This window comes from Zeus faber, assembly GCF_960531495.2.
Source record: "Zeus faber genome assembly, chromosome: 3".
Lineage (NCBI taxonomy): Eukaryota > Metazoa > Chordata > Actinopteri > Zeiformes > Zeidae > Zeus > Zeus faber.
The window spans coordinates 29,454,527-29,480,210 of NC_137190.1; the positions used below are offsets into that span (position 1 = coordinate 29,454,527).

A 25,684-nucleotide genomic window follows, 5' to 3' on the forward strand; every position below is an offset into this window, starting at 1 on the left:
CATTGTTGTAAATCCATGCTAAGAGTGTTTACGTGACAGAGGGTGTTCCTGGGCCCCAGAAGAGAACATAACAAAAATATAAAGTTTGAATGTATTTTCTGTTCACAACTCAACTAGCGTTAAGTTTATTCTCTATAAATTGGTGTTAGATTTTGTCTTTCATCAAATAAGTGAGTTCTCCAACTAAACTAGACTACTTGGTGTGGAAACAGACCTAATACTTGGCATTCTTGGTAAACTTTATACAAAATCTCCACAAGGCAACAATTGTTTTTGTCAAGGTTCTCTCCAACTTTATTAAAATAAGGGATTTCTTAAGTCACTTGTAGGAACAACTATGGCACAAACGGTAGAGGTACAAAAATACAACAATTCAAACATCCCAATATAAGCATTCACACGTTGCGATTGAAAGGATAAATAATACAAAAAGATTGGGTGGGTGGGAAAAGTGTCAATCACACGCAGTGCTACCCCACCTCCAGGGACGGAGGAGCGGCCAAAAACAAAATTTGGACATTCCAAACAATTCTACTTCTGACATCACAGCGACATTCTTTACACACAGTGCTTGATTTCTGGCAGGTTCTGCTCTTCGACTAGGGACGTGTTATTGGAAATGATCATTTTGTGCTACAATAGTAAATGAGAAAGGGGTGAGTATAACTGTTGTACATAAACTGTAAAGGGGGAATAGGGGCGGTTATAAACGAAACAAAAGCTGTTGTGAAAAGCGAGGATCAAAACGGAAACTGATTCTCCAGCTATATCCGAGCGGCACTGGACAGATCATAGATCAACCAAAAACAACCTTGAAACAATAGGTAAAAGCAGCAGAGCAGTGTAACGTGTCTGTGTGTGTTAAAGCCCATGACAAAGGCAACCGACAGTTCCTGTGGGGGCTCGGCGGAACAGCATTTAGAGGTTGGGAGAAATGCGGGCGAGCCGTGAAAGCTTCTTTACTCTCGAGGATTCTGGGGAATATGTGCGTCTGCCAGCAGGTCGGGTCGAAGGCACTCGGCGGGGCAGTGAATGTTCTATAGGAGCAGAGGGTCGTTGTGGTTATTACCAATAATAACAAATGTGGCAAACGTATATTCAGTCGAATCCTACTCACCAGTTTATGGAGAGTGTTGTCTCCATATCTGACTGGCTGCAGCAGGCTGTCGTCCACTCCGCCTCCGGGCTTGAGACAGTTCTCGCAGCGCCAGCCCTGTAAAAAAATTTAGAACACACACATTTAACTGAGGTCTGAGAAACTGAGGGAGTCAAAGCCCCGATCGGGGGGGAAAAAGTTATCTGGCGTCGATCTACTTTTGATGCATCTGTATCAGCGACGTAAGCAAATGAGACCATCGTCGAGAAGACTGATTTCTAAATAATGACGTTAGCTCTCTTGGACGGCAGTAGCCCCGGAGATAGGCTGGTCGTCTGGCAACTGGAGGGTTGGTGGTTCGATCCCTGGATCCTGGCTAATTTGCCAAGGTGTACTTGAGCAAGGCAACAAATCCCTAAGAGCTCACAACAAGCAGGTTGTCTCCTTGCATGGGTTAATGTGAGGCATGGAACATGCAAAGCATTATGAGTGGCAAGAAAATCACCTTAGAAATGCAGACCATTCACTCTCTGCAATAGAGCTCATGGTAAAAATATGATCTTAACTCCCTGACTCTGCTATTCCAAATCTACTTTCAGTTTTAGACCTGAAGGAAAATGGGGCCAAACTGAGTCTCACCTGCTGTCCACCAAAGCAGGAACAGGTGCAAATGGTGCCCAGGTACTCCTTCTGCCACTGCTGGCCCACCTGGTACGTGTTCCCGTTATCGTAGCACACGGATTCGTCTACACGGGGGCGTAGTCACAGAGCAAAGTAATACATCACATCCATCGGTGGAGGAATGAGCCCTGCCACGTGAGGCCGCTACGGCGGGAAAACGGGAAGCCTTACGTGGTTCGCACTTGAACTCCCCCTTGCCGTTGCCCAGGCACGTGCAGCTCATCTTGTGACCGTTTTCCGCCTGCCGGTCCCATTTCTCCCCGATGGGGTAGTTGTTGCCGTTGTCATGGCACCACTCTGAAGTTTGACGAAGACACATAAAATACTTAAGTGATATTCCTATTCGAAATGTGCATAATTGGCGGCGGCGTTCTTCGGTCAGTGCGCTTCGTGAAGGAGCCTTCAAGACTACGCTTGCCATGTAAATCTGTAAAGTCTCCCACCGAGTCAATATCACGCCATCGTGTTGTGCTTACTGGAGGAGTCGCATCGGAAGTGTCCGCTCCCCAGTCCTATGCATTTACACCACAGCTTGAAACCAGTCTCGGACATGCGCTCCCATTCGGCGCCGACGTCGTGCTGGGTGGCGGTGAAGCTGTCGTAGCACGAGTCGTCTGTGGAAGGCACGCCGTCTTTGACTGAAGAAGAAGAAGAAAAGCATCGTTTTTTTTTTTTGTTTTTTTTTAAATCAACAGACCAGCGTGACTGAACTGACAACAGGAGGCGGTGTTCTGCTGGATCCAGAGTTTTCTGCTTTGTAACTGGTATCCAGCCTGTCGAGGAGTCCGGAGGAGAGGGGGGCGGTTTTTAATTCGGATCGGACATAGCTTCCTGTACTCCTTACCGGTGTTTGAGGCGGTGACCAGCTCTTCCAGAACCTTGTGTTTGAGCGCCCCCTTCAGGGCCTCCACGATGACGTTGTAGGACGCCCCGGATGTCAGGCCGATCAGGGTGGCGCTCGTTGCAGTTTCTGGCAGACGCATCTGAGAAAGGAAAACAAAACTTGTCCTAAACATCTGGGACTGAACAATAACATGACGTCACCTTTGAATGTATTGTTGTGAAATTAAGGTGCAGTATTGCGATAAACAACTAGACTTTTTATTTATTTCTTTTTTTATCATTCTTGACATTAAAGGGAAATACCAACCATTTTCAATAGTTAAGTGGCCAAAACTATACTATATATTATACTACGTGGTCCATACGACCAATTCCAACAGAACAGGGCAGTCAGGCTGTTTGAGAGACGGTGTAGTACCACCAATGTACTCTACGACCACGCTCCCCAGAGAGCCCCATTGAGATGAAGGGACAATCTTGACTCCATTCCAAACAGTGCGATTCAAAGATTAAATGTGCACTTCTTTGATTACCTGGAATTCCTGCTCGTTCATGTGCGTAACGGGATTGCAAGACACCAGGTAGCCGCTGCTCTGCCTGTACGGCTTCCAGGAGATGGTGGTCTGGGTGCGCTGGGCCTCTTGCGGCAGTCCGCTCGCCGTCTCTGGAACGCCCAAGTCAGAGCCGACTGGCACGTTGAGCCTGATGATGGGCACCCTGCGGCCCTCGGCGTCGGGCAGCGGCACAAAGATCAGCGGCTCGCGCACCTGCCCGTGGTGCCTGTTTTGCTCGGTGTACTCCACGGTCCGGCCTCGACCGCCCAACTCGTCCTGTCCACTGTTGCCCACCACCTGCACGCTGTTGTCGCTATCCGGCTCGGCCACCCCGCTGGGGCGGTTGGGCAGAGGCGGCGTAAGCAAAGGGTCTGGTTCTGGGCGGGAGAGAAGAGGTTAGAACAGCCAGCAGGTTAGACTGGGAAGGCGGAGCTGCAGTAGCATATCTCAGCCAATAGGGGGCATGGATTTCCATTTCTCCCAAAACACAGGAAAGTGCTGCACAGCCAACACACCGGGCGTATTTTGAATGAAGTTCATCAAAGGCATTCAAAATAAAAGCCGTAATACTATTGAACAAAAAAAAAAATATATATATATATGACTGAATACTCACGAGTCACGGTCCTGCCCACTAGAGGGGTGCTTCTCTGTGCACCCTGCAGGGCAATGATCTTGATCAGGTACTGCGTGGCTGGTTTGAGTCCTAAGTGAAGGAGGGATTGCATTGTGGCGAGATCAGCTCTTTGAGTCACATTTAAGTTCCCAGAGTGCTGAAATTGATCTCACTATATTTGTTAAACATTTGATATATTCTTATGTTAAAAATACGTGTGTGAATTAAAAGCGCGTATGTGAAGGCCCTCATTTCTGCTCCATGTGGAATGCATGAATTCAATTGGACATCGGAAATTGGTCATGTGAGGTTTAAGACTTTGGACACGGGAGATGAAGCTATTGGGTACCCCTTTACGAATCTAAAGAACAATTGCGGTTGCCCAGAGCAACCAGATTTGGGTCATTGTCACATCTTTTTATATGCAAAAAGCACAGTTTACCTCTGAATGTTTAGAAATGTCCGCCAAAGAAAACAAAGATTTACTCTAGTGAATTATTATAATTATATCGAATCATTATCACTCAATTATAAAATGAATAGAATTCGGCAACCAACAGCCGATGCACGGTTGCCGACCTTGCCACCACTTCTAAAAGTGGCTGTGGGGCCCAGACGTTTTTTGGGGAAAAACTGCACTCAGCGACGGCCTCCTACCGTTGATGGTGGCGTAGTTCTGGCCGGCGTGCGGGCGCGGAGTCAGCTCGCGCGGCAACACTCCCGATTCCTCATACGTGATGTAATACCCTGTAAAGCCTGTAGCTGGGGGCTGCCAGCTGAAGGAGATGGAGTCAGATGTCACGGAGGTGAACTGGAGGTGGGTTGGAGCGTGGACCACCGGTTTGGCTACGAAGAGAGAGAAAGGGTGGAGTTTTATTTTGAATATGGAGGGTGTGTGTGTATGTGTGTGTGCGTGTGTGTGTGTGTGCGCACGCACTTACCAGTCAAAGCGGTGAGAGAGTAGGGAGCACTCTTCGTGTTGCCGTTGAGGGTGTAGATGTTGATGGTGTAGGTGGTGCCTGGCTCCAGACCTTTGGATGAAAAATGTATGAATACCCAAAACATGCTCAAATTTGCCTCTAACATTTTACACACAAATACACCGTACTCATGGACATCATCAAACGAAAGAACACATTTCCTGCCGGCAATTAGTAAAGTCTTATCTCATCTCAACGTACCGGTCAGCGTGTACTCGCTCTCGTCTCCTGGGATGGTCTTTCTGACCGTGGGCCGGGTGCTGCCAATGGGACTGGCCTCGATCAGGAAGCCGGTGATGGTGCCCGCCTTGGAGCGCCAGGTCAGCGTGATGGACGACTCCTTCACGTCGGTGATGCGCACTCTCCGCGGAGGACTGACGTCTGCATGCAGAAGAAGAAATGGAAACGTGGCGGCCGGTGGGTGTGGGGTCTGTGTGAGGGGGTGAGGGGGTGTTTGAATGAGCGCCGCCTACCTTCTAGCGTAGTGGCCTCTCCCTCCAGAGGTCTGCTGGTGACTGAGTTCTTCAGTGCGTAGACGCGGACCTGGTAAGGAGTCGCCACCTAAAGCAGCACATACAAACACGCCGATGGAAAAGGAGCCGGTCATTTTGAACCACTCGAATCCAGAACGAGTCTGCATTCCCGTGCCGTGGGTTCCCTCCGGAGGCACTAGATGTGTTCTCAAACGGATCGCTCCTCCATTATGGACTAAGGTGCCGTGCAAAATATTGGCACAATATTATATAACTACACTGAGGATTACCCAGAAATCACTTCAAAATGTCGCAAACAAATATCCCCAAATACCATTAGTCCCAGCACCACGGCGCGGGTGTTGTCGGGGGCGACGTTCAGCTCTTTGGTGGGGCCGTTGTGGTTCTTGGGGTTGACCACCACGCGGTAGCCGGTCAGCCTGGCGTTAGGGGCGCGCCAGGAGACAATGAAGGACGATGGGCCCAGCTCGCTGATCTGCATGTTGGTGGGGGTAGGCATGGCTACGGGATGTCGATAAAAACATGAAAATCAATCGGTCAGCAACAAATGAATTGCTGTTTTATTTTTCAGCATGCCTGAAATTATAATTATTATTGTAAGCATGTGCATATAAATAGGCATGTGATTGTTGTTCAGTTATCTTAATATAAATGAAAGTATTGGTAGGTAGAGGGTATATGTTGGTACATTCTAGGATATTCTAAAATATAATTACATTCTGGGAGTAGATACCTCTAGAACGGTGGTATTCAAACTGTGGGGCGGGGGGCAAGGGGGGCCGATCAAATGAAAGATTTTAAAAATAAATAAAACTAGACCGTTTATATATATTTTAAGCACTAATTTGAAATGACTAATTACATTTCATGAAATATGTTTATTTAAAGTTTCTAAATTTAATAGGATAATTTAATCGTTTGTTTTTTGCTGGTCATGTCATAACGTTTTTAGGATCTGATTTGAAGATTTAAGAAGAGCTGGAGGCATTCGTAAAGATGGATGAAAACATGGGTGTTGGGGTCCCTACCCGTGGCCTGCGTCCCCACCAGCGGGGGGCTGGCTTTGAGGCCGTGGAGGGCGATGACCTTGACGGTGTACTCGCTGCCGGGCCGCAGCTCCCTCAGGAGGGCGCTGTCCTGGGAGCCGCTGGGCGCCGGGCGCAGCTCCCGCTCTCTCTCCTCCGGGCTGGAGTAGAGGATGCGGTAGGACGTGACGCTGCCGTCCGGGCGGTCCCACGTGATGCGCAGCGAGGTGGCGTCCACATCGGAGAAGGTCAGGTCCTTGGGGCGGTCCATCGCTGCGGGACAAGAGTTTTGAATCCATCTTAGTGGTCTTCCCTGGTGCCTTTGTTTTATTTCTTTCATTTTTATAATTATAATTTATAAACTACCTTTTATTCATTTTAGCTCAATATATAACATTTAAAATGTATATTTACATTATAATTGTTTTTTCCCTTGTAATAGCACTGTAATAACACTGTTGTAATTTTTTTTAATAATAGTAATAATTTATACCTGCTCATCCATTGTTCAACCACTGCCCACATATTTATTCATCCTGTACAGAATATCCATCTAAAATTTATACCCACAGCCATAAAAGCAACCATACAGCCGTTAAACTCAAGCTATTGCCTTTCAACTTAATTTATATTGTGCATAGATTCCTATTTTGTAAATGATGTATATTAATGTGTATGTATATATATTTCCGGTTTTGTTTTTCAGGCCGTTATGCAATTTTTATGGTAACTGTCTGTACAGCAATGCATTGATCCTTACCACAACAAATTCCTTACATGAAAAAGCATTTAAATAAACTGATTCTGATTTATCTGCTCTTCTTGAAGGCATCCGATTTTTTCTATACATATATGCACACCAAATACATTTTTTTGGATGGCAAAACAGATATAATCATTAAATTCCACTATTTTCCACATAGACAAGACGCAAAAGGACCTGTGACGGCGTTCTCAACCAGAGGGGAGGACGGCTCTCCGTCCGTTCCGAGGGCGGAGACGCTCAGCACGTACTCCACAGTGGGCGACAGGCCTGTGAATGTCATCTCGGTTTGGTCTGCAGGGGAAGAGGAAAGCGGGAAACGGTGGAAACAGTTAAGGGTGAGGCTGACTGTAATATCGCTTAAAATGCTTCTAGCCGAGGTTTGAGGCGTATAGATGTATCCACTGAGTGAGAAAGAAGACGTCTGGGTCAATTACAACTACGTAGTATTTTAGCCTTAAAGGTTTTATTAGGCCTTTAAGATTTTAACCGTTTTCCATTGTTTGCAAAAAATCGAACCAAGAAATTCTACCTTCAATCCACTGAAATGAGGGTGGATATGTTTTCCTTACAAATCTTTCCTTACAGACTTAAAAAAAAATCATTTACATTGAGGATAATGTTCTTTCTGCTCATGGAAAAAGTTATGGTGAAAGCCCGTTTTCTCCTGTTGTGCATACCGGGGCCCACCACGTCGGAGAACGAGGGCCCCACCCCGTTCCTGGGGACGCTGGAGACCCTGTAGCCTCTGACGGGACCTTGGGCCGGGGTCCAGCGCACCGAGATGGCGTTGTCCCTCACGTCCGTCACCTTCATGTCAGAGGGCGACTTGATGTCTGCGAGGGTAGGCGGCGGAAGGAACGATAAATGGAAAGGTTGCAAATTTGGTTCTTTAATTTGGACACGCAAGGAATCTGACACGGTGCAATACTTTGGTAGTGGGTAAAAAAAAAAAGGTGAACACGGTAAAATGAAAAAGGCATTGATCAAAGTCTGCGTGTATCTACAGGATTGAACGGAGAATGCATAATGTCCACGAAAGAAAGATGTTTTTCTGGGATTAGGGATATTAAGGATGGTTCCATCACTGGGTGGTCATCATACACAAATGACCATACAAATAAAAAACTTGGACGCTTTGATGCGGCCAAAAAAAACAAAAAACATCGAGGCGCTTCCCTTGAAATATTGGACATGTTTGGCATATTTGTGTCAATGATAAAGTTGAACATTCATACTCGTTGCCATACCGGTCTTGTGCGTAACGTAGACGGGGACGCTGGTGGCGGGGCTGTCCCCTCTCCCGCTGACGGCGTAGACGGTGATGATGTAGTCTGTGCCCGGATTCAGGCCGCTGATGGTGGCGGTGGTCTGAGAGCCCGGGATGGTGAACTCCTGAGGGGTCTCTCCACCTGGGGGGAACCAGAACCGCGGAGGGAGAAGCACCTTTAAACGTGACGTACAGCGCAGCCAAAGAAAATCCCATCTGAAGCGGTCGGAGAGGTCTGATGCTCTCCCAATCGATCCATCCTTCTCTTCAGCTTATGGTGTTGATCGTAAATCATAAGAAGACCAGTGATTCTCGACCTTTGCCATATCAAGGACCCTGAATTTGATACCTGTTTAAGCCACAGACCCCATTTGGGTCATTCTCGTGAAACCACCATATCTCAATCATGTTCATCAAAAGAATTTAGAACCGTAACACCAGGGCCAAAATTCATTATTACAGTACAGTTTTTTTGATAAGAAAAGCACACTAAAATAACACTAAAATAATATAATGGTTTAAAACAACTAAGTGGCCCTTATAGCAGTCATTGCATACTTTAATATTTCAATGAATTATTTGACATTCTCTGTGAATTTGTGTATCAATCCATTTATGACATGTGTTATGGTGGTTTCATGAGAATGACCCATTTCAGAAGACTTTGTCTCTGGGACCCCCCAATCTAAGAAGATTTTTTTATTGTTAGACCTCCCCACCCCCGGTGATCCCTGCGCCCTACATTGAGTAGGCAGAGTAGATCAGAGATCAGAGTAGACGCCATTGCACTCTCACTCCACCGATACCTCCATCTAGACGTCGGTACAGACCTGTGCTTCCGTAGGTGATCCTGTAGTACCGCACGGTGACAGAGGGGGCGTCCCAGCGGACGTCGATGCTGGTGGGCGTGGACGACGTCACCTCGAGGTCGGTGGGAGCATCGGAGACTGAGGGAGGGTAGCGGAAACGGGCCAAGACATTAATTCCCGAACTCTTCCTTTTGGCCGGCGAAGTAGCTGCAGAATTGCTCGGTAGGAACTCACTGGTGGTCTGTGTGCCGGTCAGAGGTTGACTCTCCTGGTTGGCGTTCACGGCGAATATGGAGATGACGTACTCGGTCTCCGGCTCCAGCCCAGTCAGGGTGAAGTGAGTCCTGGTCGGGGGAAGCCTCTCGTCCTTGCCTCGGCTGTCGCCCGTTGTCTGGTAGTGGATCCGGTAGCCTGTGATCACGGCACTGGGCGCCAGCCAGTGGATGGTGAAGGAGCTGGTCTGGATGTCGGAGAAGTCCAAGCCGGTCGGGGAATCCAGAGCTAGGACGGTCGGGGAATACGAAGCGGTGACTCCGAGCGCAGGGACGTGTAGCGTGTAACAACATGGACGTTATGACATCAACTGATCATGCGTACCTGTTCTCTGCGTTCCAGTGACCGGTGGACTCTCTGTGTCACCGTACACACACACAACGCTGACACGGTATTCTGTGTTGGACATTAAGTCTGTAGGGAGACAAAAGAGCAAATATCCATCTCGTTCAGCAATACTGTTCAAATAACATCAATTTATGTCTCCTCACTGCGCCCTCTCCCCCTGTATCACCGTTTGGAAAAGTTTATATTGACGTTTTGAGAGGAAAGCCATCTGAGCGGTCTTACTCTGCAGCAGGAAAGTGTTGGTGGCTCCACCCACGTTCACCTCCCTGATGTCATCATCGGTGGCAACAGGGTGGTGGCGAATGACGAATCGCGAAATGTCGCTGGGCGTGGGGACGTCAGGGATGGTCCAGGTCACCCTGATGTAGTCAGGCCCCACCGCTCCGAAGTGCAAGTTGGTGGGAGCCGGAATGGCTGAAGAGAGAGATGGAGCTGGTGTGAATCGAGGCAGTCATTCTGTTCTTTCATTGTTACGGAAAATATCATTTTATTTCTAAATATGTCAAAACAAGATAGGTTTATATTTATTTATATATATTGTATTTACAGTTTATAAACTATATATTATATTTTTGAAATATCGATGTATTTTTTTATATATGTTGTTATGTTTTTAAATATATACTATACTAAATAAACATTTTTATAAAAATAAAAATATAAATGTTTTAACTGAAGACTTTTTTTGCACACATTTTTGATGTGTATATACTGCTATCAGCATAGTACCTATATAGTACCATAGCTCTAATGAATGAATAGCTCTCTAATGAAGAGTAATAGGTAAATCACCAGCTTGTGTTTGCTTTGTGTGTGTGGTTGGCGCACTCTCCCCTTCCTCTGTAAACGTGGTGACGCTGATATGATAGTCCACGCCAGGCTCCAAGCCACGCACTGTGTAATAACCCACAGACGCGTCCACCGTGTCCTGGACAATCGGCAGACTCTCGCCCGCGGTCACCACAGTGATCCGGTAACCGCTAACGGCAGTACAGTTCAAAGGATTCCAACGTAGACCGATGGTGGTATCAGTAATGTCGACAAAGTCGAGGTGGCTCGGTGAGGGTACGTCTGAAACGTGAAGGCGTGTGCAAAGCGCAGGCAACAATCAGATACCAAGAGCGACAAGCACATATGCCCAAAAGCTAAAAATAATATTCTACCGATTATGATGTCAAATGCATTGGCTGTATTCCCGTTTCATCATAGCTTCAAGCATTCAGAGATCCCAGAAAAGCGCCAAGTGCATATTTGAAAAGAAAAGGCATTACAAAATAACTATCTCAAGCAATTAGTCATATATTCATTAAATCAATCAATCCAATAAAAATGTTGAAATTATTTCCATGCAAATTGCAGGTGGGGTGAATGAACTTTGGAGACAACCAGACACGAACAGCCACATTCAGCCTGAAATAGCCAAATTCAGCCGATCACCGTGTTAGTGGGTCTTCAAGGAGAAAGCGTCAAAGCAAACAAACGTCACGTAACACTAAAACAGGATCGTTTGACAATCTGCTCCATTCATTTGAATACTGAGTTGAATTTGTCTGGCACTGCGCCGCACAAATGAATCTTCCATAACTAAACCCCCGCCCCTCACCAAAAGCAGCAAGCGGGTGCTCCGGGAGGCTAAAACCAAACTTGGAACTCTCTTGTTCCAAATCGTCGTCGTTGCAGATGTGGAGGGGCTGTAGCGCAGGGTCATTTGCCGTGGGGGTTCACAACTCCAAAGTGAGTGGGCGCAGTTTGCTTTCTCACCTGGTGTGATGGTGGTGGACACCGGGACACTCTCTGTGTGGCCTTTGACGGCGAAAACGCTGACGTTGTACTCCACGCCCGGAGTCAGGTTATCCAGGGTCCACAAGTTCTGATCCGGCTGGACAAACTCCTCCAGGGAGTTTCCACGCTGACCGTTGGTGGGGCTGCACATCAGCCTGTAGCCAGTAAGACCTGCAGGAAGTAGATAGGTCGGTAGATAGATAAAATTGACAATAAAAAATAAATCCCAAAATTAACTGGAAGATATTTGTCAACATGGAATAAACATTAAAAAAGAACAATAAACTAGGGCTGTACCCGACTCAGAATTCGATCAGTCGAATCAGATTTCGCTGTCCAAGGCAAATTTTCGACTCTTCGGCGGCGGCGGCGGGCAAGCAGGCCGACACCCGGTATTAAACGGGCCCCAGGGCTAAATTATTAAAGACTGTAGTATCGATAAGCTCCGAGGATACCGGTACTGTCAACGGTATTGGAGAAATTAAGAAAATCGATTTTCCATTTATTTAGGCTATATAACCTGTCTCTAACTTGCAATACGATTAAGATATTAGTCTAGGAAGCATTTGCTATTATTAGAAGAGACATCTCTCCTCTCTCTCCCTCTCTCTCTCGCGCTCTCTCTCCATCACCAGAGATATGTGCGAGGGGGGGCAGGGCCGGCTCCCTCTCCCTGGCTCGCACACATGCACGAGGAGACGAGGGTGCAGATTGCTCCCTGACCGCCCCCTCTCCATGCGTAATGCGCAGAAAATGAAGCAGTGTCAATTCTGCTCTTCATTTGTTTTAGTTTTTCTCTTAAAAAAACAAAAACAAAAAAAAAAAAAACATGATTAGAGTAGCGTTAGAGTCCCAGATCGATAAGCAGTATCTGTAAGAGTAGTAGCACTGTTAAAATCTTAATGATACCCATCCCTATGGAGCCCCGTTCCTCCAAATAAAAAAACTAAACTCATCAACTTTCAGGGGGCAGCCCTTCAATAAACAATAAAAAAAAATAAAAAAAAAAATAAAAACAATAAACCAGAAAAATAAAACCTAAAAAATAAACAATGAACAATACAAATTTGGCAATATACAATAAACCTAATGATAAACAATAAACAAATAAAATAAGAACGAAAAACTAAGAAAAAAATAGGTAATGGAGAGAGTGGCAGGGAGAGTGGGAGTGTGTAGGCGTGATTCTGCTATTCTGCCAAAAGGCTAAAGTCTAGACTGGTCTGGAAACGGTCTGGGATCAATGGGACAGCAGCGGCGTCAACGTGGGAGGAATAATTACCCGGGGTACTGGCCCTCTCCCAGTGGACGGTCAAATCTCCTGTGTCGGGGTGGGACTGGACGCTCAGGTCAGTCGGAGGAGAGATCACTTTTTAAGGGAAGAAAAAGTGCATCGGCGTTAGCGCAATGGCTCCGTCAACGGGGCGGAGTTCAGCGGGACGAACTTGCGCATAGGACTCACAGGTGACAACGTTGCGCGTGGCGGGGTTGCCGCGGTTGCGTCCGTTGAAGACGGGCTGGACGCTGTAGGTGTACTCGGTGCCGGGTGAAAGGCCAGACACGTAGATCCTCCCGGAATCCGAGGTCTCGTCCCGGGGCGTCGAGCCGCTCTGGCCTGGGTAGGCCGGACTAACAGATAGCTGTGAGCCAGGAAGTGAAGCGGTACGGTCAGGATCGTAGGTCGTGGGTGTTAGATCTTCGGACTAAACCGGAGACAGGAGAACTACCACTGGGGGTGAAATGAGCCGTTGCTGGTACCTTGTAGCTGAACCTGGGGGCGGGTATCCAGGTGATGATGATGGCGGTGTCAGTTACTTCAGTGCTGAAAGGAGGAGCGTTACCCATCTGGGGAGCTGGAAAGAGTAGAGTAGAGTAGAGTAGAGTTTAAGTTCTGATATTCTTACACTATATTCTATTTTTTATTTTTTAAACGAGATTCTTCCTACTTCCCAGCGAAAATGCAACTTGGCCAAATAAAACCTGTTCAGATTGTAATCACTCACTGGTGGCGAAGCGATGGGTGACCCCCTCGCTGAGCACGTTGTCCTTCTCGGAGTGCAGGGTGACCGTGTACTGGGTGTTTGGACGCAGACCCTTGAGAGGTAACTGGGAGTCCCTGCCCGGGATCCTCTTCTGGGTGGGATTGGAGCCCTCCATCATCAGGAAGAGGCGGTAGCCCGTCACGGTCGCGCGCGGAGGCTCCCAGATGACCAGCGCACTGTCCGGCCCAATGTCGGTGAAGCGGACGCCGCTGGGGGCGTCGGGCTCTGGAGGAAATGAAAAGTAAAAATGCTAACGGCGACATCTTGTGGCGATGGAAGACTTGAAGAGATGAATGTGGATATGTCATTTTTCACATTAAAAACGGTAAAAAGGTTATTCATATATTTTATTGTTGGGCCACGAGTTTGCTTTGTTGTTGCAGGGTTCTCCATGTTGTTGTGGACTATTTTTCTAAGCGGAATCTAAAAGGTTTTGCAGTCGCCGATTGCGCCGCCATGCTTGGCATACTAGTTGTAAAGTAATTTAAAATCAATATTCTGTCTCAATACATCCTTTTATTTAGTCAGTAGCCGTGTAATTTAGCAATGCCGCAATACTGTACCTTGTACTTACTGTAGACTAAATGCCACTGTCACTAGTTATCATAGCGCTACCCGATAGCATAGCGCTAATTGGTAGCTTTAATTTCTACCCCTTTCTTGACTGCACTGCATTGCTGCTGTAATGCCTGAATTGCCCCCCAGGGCCAGAGTCTCCAGCCAAAACATTCAACTGCAATGCCCCCCGAGGTCGGATTTCCGACTCAGAAAGTCGGAAGACCCTCATCAACCCCGACCTCAAAATCCAAGATGGCTGCTCCACGCATCAACAATAAGTGAAAGCTGTAGTAATGGCTGTGATGCTAACAATGTTTGTTTTCTTTTATTAAGTATATTTGGACGTGAACATGTACATGTACAGGTTCGCGGCCCACCCGAGGAGTGCTCTGTTCCCCACTCCCATATTTGTTCTGTAGTTGTCTGCATTCCGAAAGAGCAAGCGCAACAAAGGAGGCGTCCATCTTGGTTTTCCGACTTGTTGTACTGGACACGGTCTACTCGGGTGTGACGTCGTTCCCAGCTCCGACTTCCAAGGTAAATGGAACACAACATAGTAAAGTCTTATCTTATCTTATGTTACATTATCTAATAAGCGGGATAATGTGCTGCCGGCCGGTCATTATCACAAAATAATCCCTAATAATGAGAGTGATACAAGACCTGATACAAGACCTGATACAAGACCGAACAGTCTCCTGGTCACACTGCGTGTGGTTGTTTTGCAATAATGACCGGCTGGCTGCACATTATACTGTACCTTACTTATGTGTTATTGATCCAAAAAATTACAAATCAGCACTTGATCGACAGACAAAGTTAAAATCAAAGTGTAGGACTGAGCTTGTAAAGTGCCTTGTGTTTGTCAGTGAACATGTGTCTGATACTTACTGGTGGCCTTCTCCCCCACCAGCGGCTGGCTCTCGGCTCCTTCGCTGATGGCGTAGATGTAGAAGCGGTACAGAGTGCCCGGCTGCAGGTGGGTGATCTCGGCTAAGGCGTTGGGGGACAGCGGCAGGTGGAGGTGCCTCTGTTCCGAGCCGTCGGGGGAAATGGGGGCGAAAGTGACCCTGTAGCCGGTGACCTCGGTGGGGGGGCCGGTCCAAGTGAGAGCGATCCTGACGTCCGAAACCTCGTAGAACGACATTTCTGTCGGCGACGGGACCTCCTCTGTGGACGGATGGTGGACCGATTGTCGAGGTTGTATACTCGCATTCCGAACCACGAGAACGAGAATTCAGCACGCTTTCATTTTCGCAATTGCTAATTGTACTGATCCAAGTTTTGGAAATAGTCAGGTAACAATGTCTATGGGAAAAATCAATGGCTGTTTTGTTTACTTCCAGAAACCTTGCTGCTAAACAAGTCACCACTTAGCTCTCCACTCTATTTTATCAAACGAATAAAAGCAGATTTTGCACAATATTGCCACAGCTTTCATTAACATATGGATTTAAACAACATATCCAAAGTATAAAAGCCTAAGCAAGTGCAACAGGGTCCAATCCAACCATTTGTGCGGTGGCACAAAATCCCACCGGGTTGTCAAGTATTTCATTTAGGCTTCAGGCTCTGTCTTGTTTATCTTTCTGAACGGGAAAAAGAAGATTCAAAAGAAGATGGACGGTTGCGTACCTGGAACAGGCGTCCCCATGGTGTTGACTTGTACGAAGACAGGCTCGCTCTCCTGGTTCTCCTCCACAGCATAGATACTGATGTTGTAGAGGAGGCCCGGTCGGAGGTCCACCAGGGTCACCGACGTGTCGCTGTCCCCGAGGATCAGCTCTGTGCTGCTGCCCTCCAGAGAGGGGGTGTAGACCACGCGGTAGCCTGCGAGAACACAGTTTGAGTGCCACTGGAAAAATTCAACACCCATATATAGTAAACAAAGACATATAGAGAGTAGTTTTCCACCTGTGATCGGGGCCTGGGGTCGAGACCAGCGGATGTGGATGTTGGTCTCGCCCACCTCGTCTACTGTGTACTGAGTGGGAGCGTCGGGGGCTGAGGCAGGATGTAGAAGAGAATTTGTGAGACAATTAACCCTCAACTCAACTTTCATTTCACGATCGTGACAGCCTTAGTCATATAATTCTTACGCCAATCGAAGGACTTTGAGCGGCCAGAGGCTTGTACCTGTGGTGGGTGAGGTGGTCAAGATGAGGGTGGGCTCTCCCTCCTCAGGCAGCTCGTACACATTGACGTTGTACCTGCGTCCCGGCAGCAGGTCGGAAATGCTGACCGACGTGGCTTCGCGAGGCAGGTCTGAAGGGGAGCGCCAGGAGGACTGGTTTAATGAAAGACTTGACACGTTCCGTTACCTGTGTCTTTGATGAATCCACTGACTACAAGCTCTTCAAAATGAGCTTCTCACCGAGCACTTTGGGCACCGCCCCGTCCTCACTGAGCTCGTACTCCACCCGGAAGCCAGACACAGTGTCTGAGGCGGAGGTCCAGGAGATGACGAAGCTGTTGGACGTGACTTCTGTCACCGACTCGGAGGTACCCAGCATGGGGGGAGGTGGGGTGGTCTCGCCCTCTGATGTGGCCACTAGTATCCGGGTGAAGGGAAACAGAGAATGAGTGATGTCCTGATGTATCTATGTACCTTTGAGAGAAGCTGGTTCACTCCTTTTGCTCAAACAAAATAACTAAAATTAAAATTTCTGTCCCGATTCACTCACGTGAGCCGGAGTTGGTGGTGAAGTCAAAGCGCGTGACCTCGCGGCTTCCGTAGCGCAGGATGCTGATAAGCTGACCCTCGTAGGTGATGCCTGGCCGTAGGCCGGAGATGGTATAGGAGTGGAGATGTCCAGGGATGGTCGCCTCCCTCCAAGGGTTGCGTGTGTTTTTCTATCGGGTGAAAGTGTCAAGGGTCAGCATTTGAAAGGCTTCCAGGGTTATGTATGTACAAATAACCTCAAGAAGACATCATATACTGTTTCAAGTGTTGTTGGTCTCAACAGGCAAACTTTAATCAAGGACAAAAGGGTGTTTCAATCCTAAGATCAAAAACTGTTTATTTGTTTCATCACGGAGGGTTGACAAAAGAATCTTATAATAATCTTAAGATAAAGTGTCTATCTTTCAAAACAGAAAACTAGGTTTTTAAGATTGAGGTCTGTCTGCGAGCAGCTGTGACTCTTTCACTGCGACTTCCAGGATCCCTTCACTAATGGAAAGATTCTCCCTGTGCAAGGGACGCAGGGAAGTGCCGTCCAAGACAAACAGAACGCTTCAAAGAAACTGTATTTTGCAATAATTAGGGATCATAAACATTTCAAACGACTTGTTACATCTCCGACTTCAAACAGAGAGAGTTGGGTGAGAAAAGAGAGGGAGTGATCGAGGCGCAGAGCCCGCCCTGCGGGACTATTTTAGACTGGGGACTATTCATAAAACATGGGGGCTAAAGCCCCCAATGCCCACCCCTAACAACGACACTGTTATATGGTATTGTCAACTGAAGCAGGGTGTGCCTCCCATCAGTTTCAGAAAAAATTTAACTTAAGATACTTGAGTGTCTCACTTACCATTCTCCATTTGAGAATGTACTGGGTGATGTGTGTGGAGGAGGGGGGGTTCCACTGGATTGGATGAGAGTCAGGCTGTTTCCCTGCCTCTGCAATGATCACCTGGACGGGCCTGTGGCTCCCTGGGGAGTAGGGTGTCGGGGTGTGAGGAGGGTGAGGGACAGAAGAAAGAACTGTTTATTAGGGCCCCTTTTTCTTTTTTTTTTATCAAACTATTGGGAGTCAGGAACATAAGTTGCGTGAGAACTTGGGAGATTATTCCAGCCCAAATAAATAAAAGTCTGTATCTGACTGACTAGTATACTTCACATCCCCACTGCGAGAGGAGAAGCTGCAGGTGTGGTAAGACGGTTTCACAAGCATAAAGCCTATAAATATACCATGAAAGGATTGCCGAAAAGGGGAGAAAGGGAGTAAGTTGTCAGCTTGTTGGCGAGGTGCCGCATCACAGATGTGTCTCCCTGGAACGGTATTAAACCACCAAATGGACTCCTCAAACATTGGGTTTAACACACAGCGCTCAAGTCCAGCTCTAGCACCCACTGCTTTCTAGCACCTGGTTATTATTCTCATGACACCTTATTCATCCCTGAAGCCGTCAAAACACTAACACAGCTGCTTACTGTTAGACTTTCATTGAATTTAACTTACAATCTGCTGCCTTTAACAGCAGTGGGCCAGGCGCACTAAGGCAAGTATATCTTTCTATCGTAGATTTAGTATATTTGTTAGAATGCTAGAACGCTGCAGCCAGGAAAAGCTGCATGAGGTGTGTAGGCGTAACTCACAGAGAGCGGGTGTGAGTCCCCTCACCATTCCTCAGAAGAGGGGAGAAACACCCCCCACCACTGACACATACACGCCAACTACAAAGGTGGCCGAGGGGATTTGAGGTGATGGGAGGATCACTCCACCCCAAATTGCCTTTGGATTGGACTTCAAAGTGAAGTCTGGCAAATGGGCTATGCAGGGGAGGGTGTTGGGAGGAGAGGGATGAAGCAAGGTCAGTAACAACTTGGTGAATGGATACAGGAAAGTAAACATGAGTTAAGTACCCCCAGTTGAGTGGGAAAATAGTGGGTTAAAGATAAGCAATAACCCACCAACTTGGTTTTCACGCCTGCACTCTAACACCCGCCTACACCTGAACAAGGCTCCATGTGCTGCTGTTCTTCAAGCAAAATGGCAGAAATGACAAGCTGGTGGTAAAAGCTTACATCACTCAAATCAGATCTGTTACCTGCGAAGGTTTGCTGGGGCTCGCAGCTCATCTCGCCGACGCTGTTGCCGTAGCAATGGCATCGATAGCGGATGCCATGGATGGATTTGTCCCAAGTCTCTCCGACCTGGTGGAATTCCCTGGTGCCTGGCTCCTGACACTGGTCTGGCAGGAGGAGAGCGAGAGAGCGCAAAGGTGAGCGTCCAGGTCAGGCATGGGCGTCAGCGTGGGTGTATCGCCACATGATGATGATAAACTCAAAGAGGATAAATTGCTAGTATTGAATTACGGCTCACTCCTAGGGTGTAAAAACCCACCGATTGCGTCGCACTTCCAGCGGCCTCGCCCCTGTCCGTAGCAGGTGCAGTTCATCATGTAGCCCATGTCGTGGCGCTTGGAGAAGGCCTGGTTCACCTCGTAGGTATTGCCGTCGACAATACACTGATCTGGACACACAGAGGCGGGAATTTAAGAGAGATAATGGAACCAACACACTGAGACATGTCTGATTATAAGTACACTGCCTAGTACTGGATTAAGGATTAAAAGAATTGTGTGAAGTACTTCATTTAAGGCCCATGTGGTAGAAGCACTAGAGGAGGTCTTCTGGAATTCACAGCAAGCTAAAGCTGTTTTTTTTTACAATATTTACAGCTTCAGCTAGCATGAAGAGATTAACATTGCACAATTGTGTACGCGGTGCGGTCTTTGAAAACAAATGGTCGTATAGCCAAAGTATAACTCCTATTGTAAACAAGAGGACAAAATTGCCTATGTTTTGGTATATAATATGAATAAATGTGAGAGTTGTCATTAGTTGGAAATGTGTGTTAAAATGGCTAATTTCCGCTGCCGTACGCCATTTTCACACAGGAAACCTCTAGGGCCAACATTTGTCGCAAAAAATGGGATGATTCAAAAACTGTTTGCCGGAACCTCCCATAAAGTTGTAGCACAGCGGTCAGAATTGACACAGTCATTTTGATGTATTGTACGTGCATGTGGCTCGAAAACTGTGGGAATAGTAGCGTGGTAAAATTTGCCCATAATAATAATAATAAGAAGAAGAAGAAGAAGAAGAATAAGAATAATAATAATAAGCCAGCACACTAAACAGACCAACAAGAGCTTGCAGCTGGTCAGTCTTTTTTCCTTCATAAAAAAATGGTTTTACATGAAAAGAAAACAGCAGCGCGGGCACTCTGACCTCGCAGCTGAGAGTAGGCGATACAGTTCCATTCCCCGCGTCCGTTGCCCAAGCACGTGCACTGCATCATGTGACCGAGGACCTCGTGTTGCTTGTCCCACTTGTCACCAACGCGGTGCATCGCGCCGTCGTTAGTGGTACACACTTCTTCGTGGGCTGCGCACAACAAGAGATTTGGATTATGGTGATGGTTCTTTTACATTGGATACAGTGTTAATGTGAAATATAAACTGGAATCTACTTAATCTCATTCATCCGCCATCCATCCAGAAGTTTATTTTCTTACGTCTTTCTATCACCAGAGTCAGCACGGAACCGAAAAGGTAATGTAATGTAATCTTTATCTATCTTTCTAATCGAATCAAATCTTTATCTATCAAATCTAATCTAATGTAATCTTCAGCTAATCGAATATTCATCTAATGAAATTTCATTCAATCTATATGTAATCGAATATAATTGAATCTAATCTCATCTAATATGATCTAATCTTTATCTCATTTAGTCTAATCTGATATAATCTTTATCTAATCTTATTTTATGTAATATCATTCAATCGAATCTAATCTAATCTAATCTATGTAATTTATTCAAATTCAATCTATTCTAATAATTATCAAATCTTATCCAATTTCCCTTGTGTGATGCAGTTTCTGAACCACAAATTTTCTCTGTCCTTCCCTTACCGGCCATAGGGCAGAATCCGAAGTAGTGCTCAGCGTCGTAGTTGTGGGTGGTGCTGCACCACTTCATGCCGTCGCGGCGCCCGTCCGAGGTGCAGTCGGTGTAGTTGCGGCCGTTGTAGAGGAAGGGGAAGTGGCAGAGCGCCGCGTTTGAGTTACCGCCCCGGGTCACCACGATGGCTGGCGAGGAGAGGGTGGAACACCAACAGTTAAATCCCCGACCTGGACACTACAGTCCTTGGTCAACACACCTCCTTCCCTTCTATATGGTTGTTATATAGTCTCACCATTTTTCTCAGTGCAGAAGGAGTACTGCTGGTCCGTCTCGTAGTCAGAGGTGGTGGAGCACCACAGCTGTCCGTCGGTGCGTCCGTCTGAGGTGCAGGAGTAGTAGGTCTTTCCCATAAACACGAAGGGAAATGTGCAGGGCTGGCCTTCGGAGTTGCCACCATACACCATGGAACGAGCCTCTGCGCAGACAGGGAGAAGAGGTTGTTATACCCAAACCCTACACTTGTATAATACATTATTTGTAGAAGTGTAGCAAAACCAGGAAATTTCACTTGAGCCAATATGTGATAAATGACCACACACAGATTGTGTGGAAAAAATATCACACACACACACACACACACACACACACACACACACACACACACACACACACACACACACACACACACACACACACACACACACACACACACATACACATACAGGTGGACTCATCACAGGCACACACATCCCACCAGCACCTGCTTCGAACACACCCTCCTGATAACATTCTCCTCCTTTTCTCCCTCCTATACTGCCACAGATATCATTTGTCTATGTACATGTTGTTTGTTTCTATGTTTATTTGTCTCACCCATGATGATTCTCATCCTCTTGGAGAAGTAATGATGATAAGTTGTTTAAAGATCAAAACATGGTAAGATTATTCTCCAAAGAGGATTGGTGGCGGTTCTGTGTAACAAAAAGCTGTGTTCTTGTCACCCCACAGGTGACAGAGTTTTTGCAGCAGTTCTTGAGGATTAAAGAATGATTAAAAAGTTGAACTCCAGTTGCAGATTAACTCTGTCCCAGATGCAATGGCACACAAACACTCTGTGTTGTAAGCCAAGCCTGCTAACAGCACAAGTAAATACTTTTTTTTTTAAAGTAGCTGTTGCCTGTCCCCCATGGTGAGCGTAAACAAACCCAACCCCCCCCCTCTTTCTATCTCTCTGTCCCACACTTACCCCAATCCTGGCAGCTGATTCCGTTGCCGAGGCAGGTACAGAGCACCTGCTTGCTGCCCTGGGTCTTGGTCCAGCGCTGGCCGTCGTAGTACGTGGCTCCGGACTCTGTGCGGCAGGTTCCTTCGGTGGGGGGTTCGGGATGGGGCAGAGCCAGCGTATGTACCTGGGTCACCACCTGAGGACCTGTTTCTGCACGGTTCAAAAGAGGGGGAGGGGGGGGGGGGTGAAAAATGTGGATCAACAAAGGAAAGTCCACCGTAAAGCAACGTTTAAGATTGAGGTGTGACACTCACCCTGGCCTGTGGTGGTCGCTTCACACTTCCACTGTCCACGACCATTCCCTGTGCACAAGCACTGGAGGGCGATTCCCTGCGGGTTGGTCTTTGTCCACGTATCTCCGATGCGGTAGGACTTCTGGTTTTCCTTATCATTACAGCGGTCTGGTGGAGGGCAGAGTCGACGTTCATGGACGACACCAACAAAAAAGGTGTGTACATGGAGACACGTATACTGTACGTCTTCATTCAGAGGACTCAAAGGTCGTCCCATTTTTCCCCCATTTCTGTCAGGGCGGCTAAATGGCTACCAATCTTTGACAGGGAGATTGACCTTCCTTTAATGTCATCACAGACTCCTCTCCGCCTGCACAATCGATTTAATAACATCATGCGTGCATAGCACTTACTCCTGGAGGAGCAGGTGATGCGTCCATTCCCTTCTCCTTGGCAGATGCAGTCGATCATCATCCATCCTTGGTAGAGTTTCTCCCAACTCTCCCCGATGACGTAGGAGGAGCTGGAGTCTTTGTCGAAACAACGCTCGGCTTCACAGAAAAGAGGTGGGGAGGCATAGTAGGACGTTTTATTCATACTGTCTCACTACTTCGCTACTGTCTATGGTCAGAGATATTCAAAGGAAGCTTCACTGCACTGCTTTCTATCAATATCATATAATTTTCATGTATTTCCATAAAAGGTGGTGAACCCCAGTTGGATTGATTTTGCAAAGCCCCACTTGGCCCAAATTCACTCCAATTTGTGCAACTGTCCAATTTCTGGGACGAGCAAATGAGGTGAAGATCAATAGTTTGGCCATGTGAATGGGGAAGAAGATATGAGCTTCCTGCTCTGACCTCGTTTGCCCACGGATGACGGCTCTCAAATATTTACTTTGACATCCAATGCCGACACACTTCTGAGAAATTAACTCATTTGCAATGTTGAAAGATTTACAGTATACAGGTATTTGCCCCTGGAATGCAATAACATTACATCCATCCCTAATCTATTAATCAGACAGAATAAGAGGAAAAAAACAATGCAGCGCAGGTTTAACCACAAAAAGAAAAACAACTCACCCACGGGTTTGCAGGTCCACTCTCCTTTGCCATTTCCAAGACACACGCACTCCAGCATGTAGTCCCCGGTTTCGTGAAGCCTTTGCCAAACATCCCCGATTTTGTACGACCTCCCACCCTCATGGCAACGATCTATAAGACGAAGAAGAAGAAGAAGAAGAGGAGGAAGAAGAAGAAGAAGAAGAAGAAGAAGAAGAAGGATTAGGACAATGCCACATTTTCTGTAATGCTTAATTATATATATATATATATATACACACACAAAAACATATTTTTTACAAAAGTTACAAACACCGTGGACTTACGTCTGGACCAATCAATGTGCACTTACAACAACAATTACTATTGTTCCTGGATGACCGGACTCGAAAGAAAAGGTTGGTTCCTCCAAAGGTTCTTTGAACTTCCTGCGGTGTGAACACGTCTTTGAACGCTTATAGCGTCCGGGTTTCGTGAAACACAGCACACGTTACAGTTTTCCGAGTCTCCTTTGCTTGGACTCACAGTATATAACTTCTAATGATGATGTCACAAAGCCGCCCACTCCTGAAACTAATACAATTATGACTACGTTTTTCCACTAAGTTCTGCTCCAAATGTAGAACGATATTGATCGACTCAGACTCATTGATCGACATCTGAAACGTTCCCGGTTCTAAGGCGACCATGTCCATGTCAACCATGTCTGCGGGTACTGCCGATGTGGTGTTTCAGACACTTTTAACCCGAAAAAAAAACAAAAAACGCAGAGCAATAACAATAGGGATCCAGCTCTGCGGGCTTGGACCCCCAATAATAAAATAATAACTACAAAAATAACAACATTTATATTATTTTATAATTATTATTGTTGTTGTTATTATTATTATTATTATTATTGATTTAAAAAATGATGTTCTCCACTCACTTGCTATTGTGCAGCTGATCTTGCCCCGTCCCGAGCCGATGCAGGTGCAGTCCCAGATCATTGCGTCCTTCGGTCTCTCGTAACTCTCCCCCACGCGGTACGTCCTGTCGTTGAACCGGTCGTAGCAGCTCTCCTCCTCTGCAGAAAGACAAGATGATGATGATGATGATTATTATTATTATTATTACTTCTGTCGGGGTGTGGAAGCTCCCCGGCAGGCATTTTTGGGAAGCTCTGGTGGATCTCACTGACCGTCAGGTTTGCTTTTGCACTTGATCCCCATCGCTCCGTTGCAGGTGCACAGCAGGACCCCGCCACGGTACGACCTCTCCCACTGCTCGTTCACCGCGTACGAACGGCCGTTCTCGTCGCAGCCATCTGCGGGGAGGGGAACGAAAGAAACGCCCATGCCGTGAATTCCATCCTAATCCATCCATCCACAATCATTTGTCTTTATTATGATAAAAAAAACGATATTTACATATGGACGTATTTACGAATTATGGTAAGTGCATATAAACAAGATCTACTAATAAAAAACACATAATAATTCAACAATAGTTTACTGATCGTATCAGCACGAAATAAAATATATCGAATCTGACCATCATCATCATCATCATCATCAAAACAAAACTCGAATCAACATTGAAACTCTTCCAATTGTCTCTTTCAAAAAATGTACGAAGTATTATTTGAACTATATTTTATCAACACATTTGGAATAGGCCTACAAAAAATACATCCCTCCCAGATATTGTTTTAGAAATGATCCATACGTCTGCCTGCACTTTTTCCAAGGGTGCGCCACCCTAACGCGAATCAATCGGGGGAATGTTTTTAATGTGGAAGTGAGATGACACCAGAGAGAACCTGGTTACATTAGAATAAAGGATCAAGGAGAATACCTGTATAACATGCATAGAATTATATAGAATATACATTTATATAATATTATATTGATATAACATAGAATTAAACTGTGCGCTTCTACGCACAAGAGGATACGTTCCGTTTGTGAAATCGTGCGTTTTTACGCAGCGGAGTTAAATCCAACACGCACTGTAAATAACAATGAACTGGAGTCGTTTGGATCTTTTCAGTGTTCGCTGTGTTCAAGTGGTAATCCTTCCCAGTCCTACCTCGTGTGGCCGGTGCTGTGTCGTAGAGATCTGGGTAAATCTGCTGCTGTCCGATCTGCCTTTTGCCCTTTCCCTGGCCGCTTGGCACGCCGTGCACCCCGCTGCTCACGCACAGCGCGACCAGCAACCCCACTAATGGGCTACCAGTCATTTTGGAATGAAAAATGAAAAATATATAGATAGTATAAAAAAAAAATAAAAAAAAAGTGAACGCAGCACAGTGTTCCTGGGTGAAGTGAAGCCCCTTATCTGCTGCTTCAC

General features: G+C 46.5%; 1 protein-coding gene across 1 annotated transcript; it reads right to left on the minus strand.

Annotated features, from left to right (window-relative positions):
• Positions 1-267: 267 nt before the first annotated feature.
• fn1b (fibronectin 1b) lies at positions 268-25,684 on the minus strand. The gene is made up of 45 exons (XM_079997801.1): positions 25,424-25,684; positions 24,534-24,659; positions 24,282-24,419; positions 23,375-23,506; positions 22,703-22,840; positions 22,311-22,457; positions 22,018-22,206; positions 21,064-21,246; positions 20,780-20,956; positions 20,094-20,249; positions 19,204-19,332; positions 18,908-19,051; positions 17,668-17,789; positions 16,819-16,987; positions 16,509-16,685; positions 16,271-16,399; positions 16,049-16,138; positions 15,770-15,964; positions 15,026-15,304; positions 13,538-13,801; positions 13,293-13,387; positions 12,997-13,174; positions 12,817-12,903; positions 11,514-11,705; positions 9,975-10,166; positions 9,729-9,818; positions 9,366-9,632; positions 9,153-9,269; positions 8,303-8,464; positions 7,733-7,888; positions 7,230-7,346; positions 6,293-6,562; positions 5,578-5,765; positions 5,244-5,331; positions 4,972-5,151; positions 4,732-4,821; positions 4,448-4,636; positions 3,791-3,880; positions 3,154-3,551; positions 2,622-2,760; positions 2,254-2,415; positions 1,949-2,074; positions 1,736-1,842; positions 1,118-1,213; positions 268-1,037 (listed from the first exon to the last, which is right to left on the minus strand). The coding sequence occupies exons 1-45, from the start codon at positions 25,572-25,574 to the stop codon at positions 960-962; spliced, it is 7,089 nt and encodes a 2,362-aa protein (XP_079853927.1). The 5' UTR covers positions 25,575-25,684; the 3' UTR covers positions 268-959.